The sequence below is a fragment of the Vulpes vulpes genome, chromosome 11 (genome assembly GCF_048418805.1).
Source record: "Vulpes vulpes isolate BD-2025 chromosome 11, VulVul3, whole genome shotgun sequence".
Lineage (NCBI taxonomy): Eukaryota > Metazoa > Chordata > Mammalia > Carnivora > Canidae > Vulpes > Vulpes vulpes.
Window position 1 is genome coordinate 33,639,003 of NC_132790.1, and position 10,711 is coordinate 33,649,713.

Below are 10,711 nucleotides of genomic sequence, written 5' to 3' on the forward strand. Positions count from 1 at the left end.
GAAACACACAGTGCTGGTGTTATCATTATTAATCAAAGGGATGGCAAAATACTGGGGGAGAGAGAGAGAGAGAGAGAGAGAGAGAGAGGGCCTGTTTCACTGAACTGGGTAAAAAAGAAAGAAGAAATTAAGAAAGAAACATTGCAGTTGTCACAGCGTTAATGTTTTCCTCCTACGAAATTCTACCCTGGATTATACTCATCATAAAGTAGTTCAGAGAAATTAAATGACAATTGCATACTATTCTAACACAATGGAATTAATCACTTTTTATCACTTTGAAAGAAATCCAATAGACATCTAGTTTCTGGAGTTGGAAAAAAGTTCTCCTGTGGCTAACGAGACTCATTCCTGGGGTGCTATCTTAAGAAAGGTTTTATTCAGAATAAAGAGACTCAGTAGTAGCACTGAAAGTGGTCTGCCATGGGTTGGTATCCATTTGTTTCTTGACAAATTCCTTTCTGAAAATATCAGAGCACTTTTGATTTGTCCAAACATTAATCTGGATTTTAACATCTTTTGGAGTAACACTGGGGTTTCTCCTTTCTCACGTGTAGATACTCTTGGAATCTGCCTGGAAGGGAGGCAGCTCTCCTTGCAATGTCATCAATCGGTAAATGACATCTCCCTACACTTCCTGAATGTTGGTCTTCATGCATGTTCATGGCAGGTCTGCAGAACTAAAGGGCTCCCTCTTTTCTTTCCTGCTACCCACTCCCCACCCGGTCTTTCCCTCTCTGCCCCTCAACCATGCGGATGGTGGCACATGTCCTCTGCCACATCATGACTGCTTCAAACATTTATCTGGCTTCTCCCCCAAATGCCTCTCAGATAACAGATCAGGACTCTCCAGGGCTCCTTCAGATTCTATTCATCAAACCTGCTATTTAGAGAACAGAGACTCTTTAGGAAACTCATACCTTCACCATCCCCTTCTAGGGGAAGAGTGAGTACAGGGAGTGAGCACGCACAGGGAAGCAGAAACCAACCAAGGGGGGAGGAGAGGGGAGGGGAGGGAGTGAAACAGGAGGAGAAAGGGCAGAGAGCTTGTAGGGTGTACAGCTTGTAAGGCAAGGAGCAATCCCCAGGCCTAGGCCAAAAAAAGAGCTTGGGACTCACAATCCTAAGGGCTCCCATATGTATAAAGTATTGATACGTGTCCGTACAATATGTGCACCTGCAGAATCAACCGAGCAGCCCCAAGGGGCCAAGGGGTGTTTCATGCATTTCCCCTCCGAGCTACCCGACAAGCTATGAAGAAGTGATAAGGAATATTCTTCCCTTCCTCTCAGATAAGGAAACTTAGATGCAAAGAGGTTATAGCTTGCCCCCTGCCACCTTAGCAAAGTGGTTGAAGAATGGGGAAAGGAGAGAAACGGACGCCTCTTTGCGGGTTTGCCCAATGTAAGCCTTCTACATCAAGAAAAGCTGACAGGAAAGAAAAAAAAAAATCAAGAGAGACCAACAGGAGACCAGAGAAAGAGGAGGAAAGTAAGCAACAGCACCGGTAAAAGTGCAAAGAAATGGAAGAAGGATTATGAGGCGGAAGAGGGAAGGAGCAGAAAACCCGTCCGAGTGCCTGAGGAGTCCCGCACCCAAGGGCCAGCACCAGGCGTCGGCAGCGCACCGGCGGCCTCCGGCCCTCAGGGACGCCCTCAGCCGGCGAGGCGGAGACGCCGCGAAAGCCGTGCTCCGAGAGAGCCCGAGTCAATGACGTAGCTTCGCTCCGTTCTTTCAGTACAGCCTTTAATTCATTTGCACTCGAGGGGGGGGAGCGCTCCGTTCGCAAGGGGCGAGTCCACGACACGGCGGCCGCCGCGAGGTCGCAGGAGGTCAGGTGGCCGCGGAAGCCGGGCCCGCCCCGCCCCCCCCGCCCGCCGCCCGGCTCGGTTTCCTGGTGTCGGGTCCGGGAGAACCTACCCACGGCTCTGCTTTTCCTCAAACGCTCGCGGCTGTGATGAGGACAGCCCCCAACTCGTCTTCGCTTCTTTTGCTCAAGTTCCTTTTATTAAGTGAGCGTCTTTAGACCCCGCTTCCTCTCCGCGCGCGCGTGCTGCCGCCGTTCAGAGGCTGGGGACAGGCGCGGGGCCGCGAGCGCCCCCTCAATCCCGGGGCGCCCCCGCCTCCCCGGGCGCCCCTTCCCACGCCGCGTCCGGTCTCCAGAGGCCCGAGTAAGCCGAGCGGCCGTAGCCCGCGCCGTACTCGTAGGGCACCTGGGGCGGCGGCGGCGGCGGCGGCGGGAGCGCGCAGTCCGAGAAGAAGGGGCCGAAGGACGCCAGCAGGCCGGGCGCGTCCTCCCCGCCCGGGCAGTCCGCGGCGGCGGGGTACGGGGCGCGCAGGGGCTCGTTCACGGTCACGCCGCCGCGGGGGGCGGCCAGGGGCGGCCTCTTGGTGGGCGGGCAGCCCGCGGCGCTCCAGGGCTCGGGGTACAGGAGGGCCCCCACCGCCGCGGCGGGCGGCTCGAACAGCCCGGGCTCCAGCTCCGGGGGGCCCCGCAGCACGGCGGCGCCCGCGGGGAACACCTCGAGCGGCTCGGCGGCGAGCAGCGCCCCCGCCCCGGCCCCCGCCCCCGCCCCGGCGCCGTAGTCGGGCGCCAGCAGCTCCAAGAACTCCGCGGCGTCCGCGCCCTTCTCCAGGTCGCCCAAGCTCACGCCGGGCCCCGACGGGCCGCAGCCGCCGCCCGCCCGGGACGGCTCGGTGAAGAAGGACGGCGGCAGGTTGCGGGCCCGCAGCGGGACCTTCCTGGCGCCGGGGCCCGCCGTCCCGCCCGCGGGGCCGGCCGCGTCCCCTCCCGAGCCGCCGGCGCCCGCCGCGCCCAGCGCCGCCGCGGGCGCCGCCCCCGAGGCCCCGGGCCGCTCGTCGCCCGCGGGGCCGTGGCGCAGCGAGTCGAAGAGCGCGGCCAGGCTCCGGCTCTGCAGGCTGGCGGCGGCCGCGGCCTGCGACGCCTCCCGCCGGGGGGCGGCCTTGCCGGGGGGCGGCCCCGCGACGGTCTGCGCGCCCGCGGCGCCGGGCGGCCGCTTGGCCGGCGCGTCGGCTGCGCCCGGAGACGGCGGCCCCGGGGACGCGGCGCCCATGAGGCCGCTGCAGCGCTTGATCTGCTTCTGCAGGTACTTGCGGTGGTTCACCTTCCGCTTGGACTTGCCGGGCTTGTCCAGCGCCAGCTTGATGTTGCTGGACGCCGAGTCGATGAAGCTGAGCAGGTCGCGGGTGGCCTCGCGCACGTCCCCGCCCTCGGCGCCCGCCAGCAGCGCGCCCGCCGGGGGCCCGGGCTCGTCATCCTCGAAACAGCAGCCCTTGTCCAGGGCTCCGAAGGCGCCCCCCAGCGCGTCCGGGGAGCCGCCGAAGCCGAAGGGGACGAAGGGGTGCGTGCTGAGGAGCGCCGCCTGCACCGCCATCGCCGCGGCTCCCGGGCGCCCCCGGCCGGCTCCCGCCCGCGACCCAGGCCCGGCTCCCGCCCCGGCGCGGCGCGCGCGGCGCAGCCTCCTCGCCCGGGCCCGGCTGGCGGCTCGGCCTCGCGGGGGAGCTCATTAGGTCTTGTAAGCGAGGGGCGGGCGGAGGGCGAGCGAGGCTGCGGCGGGCGGCGGGGGCGGGGCCTACCCCGCGGGGCCGGGCGGATTGGAGGCGGGCGGGGGGGGGGGGGGCGCGAGGTTTTCTAGCTTTCGGGGCTTTCTCAAGCTCCTCGCTTTAACCCCTGCGTTTCCCTTCGCCCTGAGGCGTTCCTCTTGGCTCAGCTTGCAGCTGCAGGAGGCGAGGTCGAGGCGGCCCCTGTACCACCGCGCCCTAGTCCTGCTCCCGACCCTAATAGCTGCCAGCCGCCGGGGGCCCGCCTACGCCAGGCGCTGTCCGTACGTGGTCACATTTAATTTTTGAACAATATCCCTTATTCACACTAAGTGCGTATTATTATCACCACCTAACACATGAAGAAGCAGCCTCAGAGAGGTTCCATGAGTCGGCCTAAGCCACATCCCGTCCAGTTCAACCCCAAACCCAGAACTTGTGCTTTCTCTTGGCCTCCTCTTCTTCCTCTTCTGTATGGTGAGAGAAGGAAACTAGTGTCTATTCAAGCTGTAGACCTGGTCCTAAGACTCTAACTGGAGTTTCCATAGGACTCTCAAGACCGGTGCTCTGGTCTCTACCCTATTTCTATTATACTCTTCTTTCTACTGTTAGAAGTAACAATTACTTACAGTAAAGTGAGGCAAGCACTTGGCCCATCTTTCAGTATTGTAGGTGGACGGCAGGAGGCAAAGGAGAATAGAGTCATTACACTAAGCCAGCGGGTGCTTGAGAGACAACCCTGGTGCATCTTAAGACAAAATATGGATGGGAACCTCTCCCCTACTTGTCCTGCCACTTAAGTTGTCCTTCTGGAGTCCTTGCTGCATTTTAAGGATCGCTCTGAAGTTCACTTGGACCCAAGCTCACCTGGGCAACCCTCCTGGGATACAGAAAATGAACAATATGGTAGACCACAGAAAATGATTCAGAAAAGACTGGTCTGTTCCCCATTAGGTCTTAGTTCCACCACTCAGTAGTTTTGTGATTTGGGTTAAAATCCATATTCTGATGAGTACATGGCTTTGGCCAAACCAGCCAACCTCTCTCTGCCTTAATTAACTCACATTAAATGCAGGTAAAGTCACCCACCTCACAGGGCACCTGTTATCTAAAGGAAACATCCTATGAAAAATCCGTATCTGTTGACTCTTGCACAGCTTGTGATGAGTATTTGCCCTTACGTCTCTAAAACACAAAAAGGTGACTGTATTTCCTTACGTGTCCTTTCTGGCACAGGGTGTTTATGAGGATTCAATGAGATCACATATATGAAGACACTGTGATAAAAAAGGCATATAAGGTGTGTGATAAAGTGTTCTCTAAGTAAGTTATGACAGGGGCGCCCAGGTGGCTCAGTAGCAACTGACTCTTGATTTCAGCTCAGATCATGATCTCAGGGTAGTGACACAGAGCTCCTTGCTCAGCGGGGAGTCTGCTTGAGATTGCCTCTCATTCTTCCTCTGCCTCTCCTCACCCCAAAAAATAAATAAATAAATCCTTAAAAATAAACAAATAAGTTATGATAGTTCAGATGCAGAGTCTGCCTCAGGGAGATGCGGACCATCTCTTCTAAGACTCTTTTTCTTTAAGCCTCATTTTTCAGGATGTAGCAAAATGATTTCTCCATTTAGGAGATAAAATAGACACTTCCCAACCAATATAGCTGAATCAAACTTTTTATTTTTTTCAATTAAGGCGGCTCAATAATAATGTACCTTTCATAAGAGTTACATACAGGATTTTGTCCTTGATCATTGGACTGTCTGTTTTACTCTTGGTGACATTTGCACTAAGGAAATTGTGTAAGCCTGTTACTGAGTTGTGTTTCTCACCTGTCAGATGTGGATGTCAGCACTTACTGTTCCCTTTTTGACAGGACCATTCCATAGGCCTCCAGGTCTGGCAGCTAAGAGCACTTTTTTTTTCACTTCTTTTAACTGAGCCAGTCTTACAAATACCCAGACACAAATTGCATAGGACTTTACAATTAATTGATGTCTTTAGTCTGAAAGTCTCTCTTAATCTACAGAGAGTTAACTAAGCCCTAACATAAATCATATTCAAAATAAGTGGAATGTGAATGGTGTCATATGTATAAGTCTCTTCGTTTCCAGATCAGGGGAGTGTTATACTCAGAGTTGATTCAGAATTTGATGCGGCCAGGTTCAAATTCTGGCCTGACACTTGGTGGGTAACTGTCCTTGGACAAGTTCAGTTCATCTTCCCAAGGCTCCGTTTCATTATCTGAAAAATGGGAATGGTTATAACTGTTCTCAGAGTCTTTGTGAGAATTACATGACATAACAGGCAAATAATAATACCGCTGAGTCTTACATTTCTCCTCTGTGTGATAAAGATCAGCTCCTCAAGGATTTTGTGAATTGGTGCATATAAGTGTTCCTGGCATGAAAGAGCAGCTCAACAAATGCCCATGTTCTTGATTCCTTAGGCCTCACAGGTTTCTTGCCAACACATCACTCTAAAATCAGCATCATCTGCTTTTCCCCCCCAACAAAGTAACTATTTTCAAATGCAAGAGAGCAGCTACACTTGCAGGCTGTAGAAACTTAGAAAAAAGCAGTGTGATGTAGCAGAGGGAGAGCTGAAATTAGAGCCTGAGGTGAAGAGTCCAACCCTGCCTTTTATTGTCCAACTAATTATAGAAAAGTCCAATGTTCCCCTCTATAAAATGGGAATAAAGTGTGAACCTATTTGAGAAGGCTATGAAGTTCTTTGTCAACCATAAAGCTCTATATGCACAGATAAGATATCCAGGGCTTAGAAGTTCTACAGCCTGACTCACAAAATGGATCCTTTTTTTCTCATTTTTAAAAATTTAAATTCAGTTAATTAACATAGAGTATATTATGAGTTTCAGAGATAGAGTTCAGTGATTCATCAATCTTCTATAACACCCAGTGCTCATTACATTACGTGCCCTCCTTAATGTCCATCCCCTAGTTACCTCATCCCCCTAAACTCCTTCCCTCCAGAAACCCTCAGTTTGCTTCCTATAATTAAGAGTCTCTTATAGTTTGTCTCCCTCTGATTTCATCTTGTTTTTTATTCCTTTCTCCCCCTTAAAAAAAAAAAAAAAGGTTAACAAAATATCCACCTAGTCATTTATTCATTCAGATATTATTGACACCAACAATATTGGTGCCAGGACTGGGGAACACAGAGATAAGAAGCCATAATCTCTACCTCTTCTGATGGAAAGGCAGACATGCAAACAAGTCATTGTAATATAATGCAATATGTATCTTAATGGAAGTAAATTAAAGGTGCAATAGTTGAGGGTATCAAAGGTATCAGAGACCTCAAGTCTGCTCAGAAAAGTCAAGGAAGCCTGCATAGGCAGATAGCATTTGAGCTAAGACTTAAAGGATGCATTTGAGTGTACTGAGCAAACAAGCAGTATCTGTGGGAACAGCCTGGGCAGGGGCATAGTCATATGAAAGTAAAGGCGTTTATGGAAAACTATAGAAAATAAGGCAACAAAGAACAACTTCTACTTGAAATAATTAATACCTGGGGTCAAAATAAATCCTTAGAGTTTCCATTATCCAACTAAATTGTACATGTAAGACCCCACCTCATGGTCTCAGCTTTCCCCCTCCATCTACTTTCCTTTGGGGGAAGATGATGGAGGAAACTGATGAAATCAGTTTCAGCAGTCCTTGGCCAGCTCCTGCCAGGCCCATTAGCCCCTCCTCCGACACCCTGAGTGAGCACACTCACTTGAATGGCTTTGACATCAATACATTTCACTTCCTATGGGGCGGAGGGACCCAGCTTCAGCCTGCACAAGGGCCTCTCTGCACAACTCCAAACCAGAGCTCTTTTGCCCCAGTGATACCTAATGCTAAGCAAGTGGGATTAGTCTCCTTGGGAACCAAACCCCCCAGGGGCTCAAGGGCTGAACTGCCCCAAACCGTTTGGGAGAATTGAGATTTCATATTGTTCTTTTACACTTGGATTTCAGGACATTACTTAGACAAAAGCCCACCTGAGAGCTGCCTCCTTTCTTGTGGGTAAATATAGCAGCAGGATCAAGAGCTGACTTACTTATTTTGTTTTCCTCTTTGTAACTTTAATCATACTCCCTGCAGGACAATCTTAGTCCTCAGAGATGTCAAGAATGCACATTCATAAAGGCAAAAATAATTATACATCTTTCTCTCTCTCTCTCTCTCTCTCTCTCTCTAGCTCACTCTCTCTTCCCCCCATACCAATTTCCTGTAGCCATTTTTCAAACCTCAAATAAAAAAAATCAATTCCTCAATTTCACCACACCTTTTCATCATTTTCACCATGAAATCATATTACCTCACAAACTGTGCACACCCAAAAATGTACCTCTTGTTTTCTTTCTCATCCTTTCCTCCTGCAAACTTCATTCTACTAACACCAGATCTTAATGTCCATCTTAAAATATTAGATGTTATTCTGGTTATCTATAATTGTCTAGCAAAATACTCAAAAACTAAGTAGCTAAAAACAAATGGCATTTTATTATATCTCACCATATTATGGATTAGTAATTTGATCAATCCTTGGCTGAGTATTCCTTCTGGCCCATTCCACATCGACTATGGCTGGTGTGGAGGATCCAAGATGGCATCATTCACATGACTGCATTCTGGCCTCTCCAATATACTGATCTAAGAGGACTCAGACTTCCTATATGGAGCTCAGGAATCCCAGAGACAGTGCTGCAAGTGGCCCCATCTGGCAACTCCCAGGCTTCTTGTGAACTAGTCCCAAAATTCTTAGGATGTCACTTTTACTACATTCTACTGGTCAAACAAGTCACTCAGGCCAGCTCAGATTCAAGGCAAGGGAAATTAGAATCCAACCCTCAGGGGAAGAAATAGCAAAGAATTGGTTTGGTACATTTCTTGATCTCTTTTAATCTATATGGCCTCCATTTTTTATTTTCTCTGCAATTGGTTTATTATTGAAAAACTGGTCATGGTTTGTCATCTTTCCCACATTCTGAATTTGGTTATTTGCATCCATCTCCACAGTGTCATTTTTTTTTTTTAAGATTTTATTTATCCATGAGAGACAGAGAGAGAGAGAGAGAGAGAGAGAGAGAGAGAGGCAGAGACACAGGCAGAGGGAGAAGCAGGCTCCATGCAGGGAGCCGGACATGAGACTCGATCCTGGGTCTCCAGGGTCACACCCTGGGCCAAAGGCAGCGCTAAACTGCTGAGTCACCCGGGCTGCCCTCCACAGTGTCATTTAACACATTTCTCTGGTCCTCGTTTTCTGTAAATGGGAAGTAGATGTAGAGGCTTAATCAGATTCATGTTCCTTTTTATGCTGTAGTATGCATGCACACAAATGCGCACATACACACACACACCCTATAGAATATATGCTACAATATGTATAATATTTTCATAACAATGCCAATATTCTTACTGGTAGTATAACTACTACAAATGATTCTTTTTTCTTTCCTTCCTTTTTTTTCCTACCCTTTTGTCCTCCAACCATATCCCACTAGTAAAAAACAGCCCAATTACTATGTTTTAAATTCACTTCAAAAACTCCTATGTGGTTATGCCACCAATTCAATAAAATGGTAGGTTCATTTGTTTTACTTTGCTTTATATAAAAATTGCTTTATAAATCTTTGTTTTATAATTTTTAAAAATTTACATGGCTTCAAAGTGAAAACTACACCACAAGACATTCAGGGAGGGTTAATTTCCATTTTTGCCTCTCTACTCTATATTCTCCCCTGTTCCTGTAAGTAATCATTGTTGTTTTGTTTGGGTTCAGGATTATTCTTTGTTATATAATCATATTTTTATTATACATGCTTTCCTCTACCTTGTGTTTTTCACTTAACAATAATCTATCTTCATTCATTTTCTTTTACAGTTGTGTAATAGTTCATTGAGTGGATCTACCACAGTTTATTCAATCAGTCCTGTTATGATTAACTTAGTTGGGGTTTTTCCAGGCCTTTTATATTACAAACAGAGCTACAGGGAATAGCTTTAATGTAAAATCAAGATCTACTAACTACTGGTCTGGTACTCCTTTCATAATATCAGTACAGCTATGAATTGCTTAGGATAAATAGAAGGATCCTTCATATTAGAGCCAGTCAGGTATTTCTTTCAAGGGTTCTCATGAAGAGGACAATGTAAAATGGAATGAACAATCTTCATACACAGTATCTGTGGTTGATTATTATAAGAATGGCCCCAAGGCACCTGGGTGGGTTGGCTAAGTGTCCTACTCTTGATTTCAGCTCAGGTCTGGATCTCAGGGTCATGAATTCAAGCCCCACATTGGGCTCCATGCCCAGTGTGGAGCCTACTTAATAAAAGGGAAAAAAGATGTGACCCTGGAACTCTTCCCATGGAGTTTATTTCTCCACACCTTAAAATCTGTGCTGGAGATAGTACATGAGTTCCAACATTTGCAACTTTCAACTTAAGAGATATAGCAGCCTTTTCTGTCTTACTCTTCGAACACTGAGACCGCCCACTGTGAACAATCCTAGGAGAATCAAGTTACCCCTGAAGACCGCTAGCATCACTGCAAGACATTCCAGTGAGGCCATTTTGCACCCTCCAAACCCAGTCAAATCATCAGATAACTGAAGCCACCTGACTGGTTCCAGGAAAGATCTGCAAAAGAACCACTCACATTGCCAACCTATACAAGCATTTGAAATAATAAATGTTGGTTCTAAGCCAGTAAGTTTTGGTATGGCTTATTATGAAGCAAATTTCATGGGCTACTTGTTAAATAATAGCCTTCACTGTAGAAGAATAGCGCCACACTCCAATAAATCTACTGAAGCAACTAAACAGAAAGCCTTCATTCTAATGAACACCTTGGAAATATCTCTTGAGCATCTGCCCACATCAACTGAGATAATGAATATGAAAGCACTTTGCAAGTTGGAAAGCGTCCTACCAATCTATTTGTCCTTTTTTTTTTAAATGCTATGAACTTTCCAGAATATTGCTAAACCAGGGCAGCAAGCAGTACACGCATAAAGTCATTAGGTTCTCCTCCCCTTGACAATCACTAAATCAGTGTGTCCTCCATTCCTTGCTTGTCATCAGTGACTGATTGCGCAGGTGATCTCCAGTGATTTCAAAGGAAAAAGAGCTGAAAC

At 48.6% G+C, this 10,711-nt stretch overlaps 2 protein-coding genes across 3 annotated transcripts in view; both read right to left on the minus strand.

Annotated features, from left to right (window-relative positions):
- Positions 1–1,729: 1,729 nt before the first annotated feature.
- Positions 1,730–4,796, minus strand: FAM181B (family with sequence similarity 181 member B). Its single transcript, XM_072726032.1, has one exon. The coding sequence runs from the start codon at positions 3,393–3,395 to the stop codon at positions 2,103–2,105; it is 1,293 nt and encodes a 430-aa protein (XP_072582133.1). The 5' UTR covers positions 3,396–4,796; the 3' UTR covers positions 1,730–2,102.
- Positions 4,797–8,596: 3,800 nt separating this feature from the next.
- PRCP (prolylcarboxypeptidase) overlaps positions 8,597–10,711 on the minus strand; it is a 138,652-nt gene continuing 136,537 nt past the window's right edge. The window contains exon 9 of one of the 2 annotated variants that reach the window (XM_072726031.1): positions 8,597–8,835. In XM_072726031.1, coding sequence (XP_072582132.1) covers positions 8,805–8,835 — 31 coding nt within the window. In that variant the 3' untranslated portion in view covers positions 8,597–8,804. The remainder of the gene's footprint in view (positions 8,836–10,711) is intronic. The other variant, XR_011995148.1, reaches the window with a different exon arrangement.

What these genes read in the sequence shown, in the direction of transcription:
- FAM181B (XM_072726032.1), bottom strand. Translation starts at nt 3,395, where the DNA reads ATGGCGGTGCAGGCGGCGCTCCTCAGCACGCACCCCTTCGTCCCCTTC.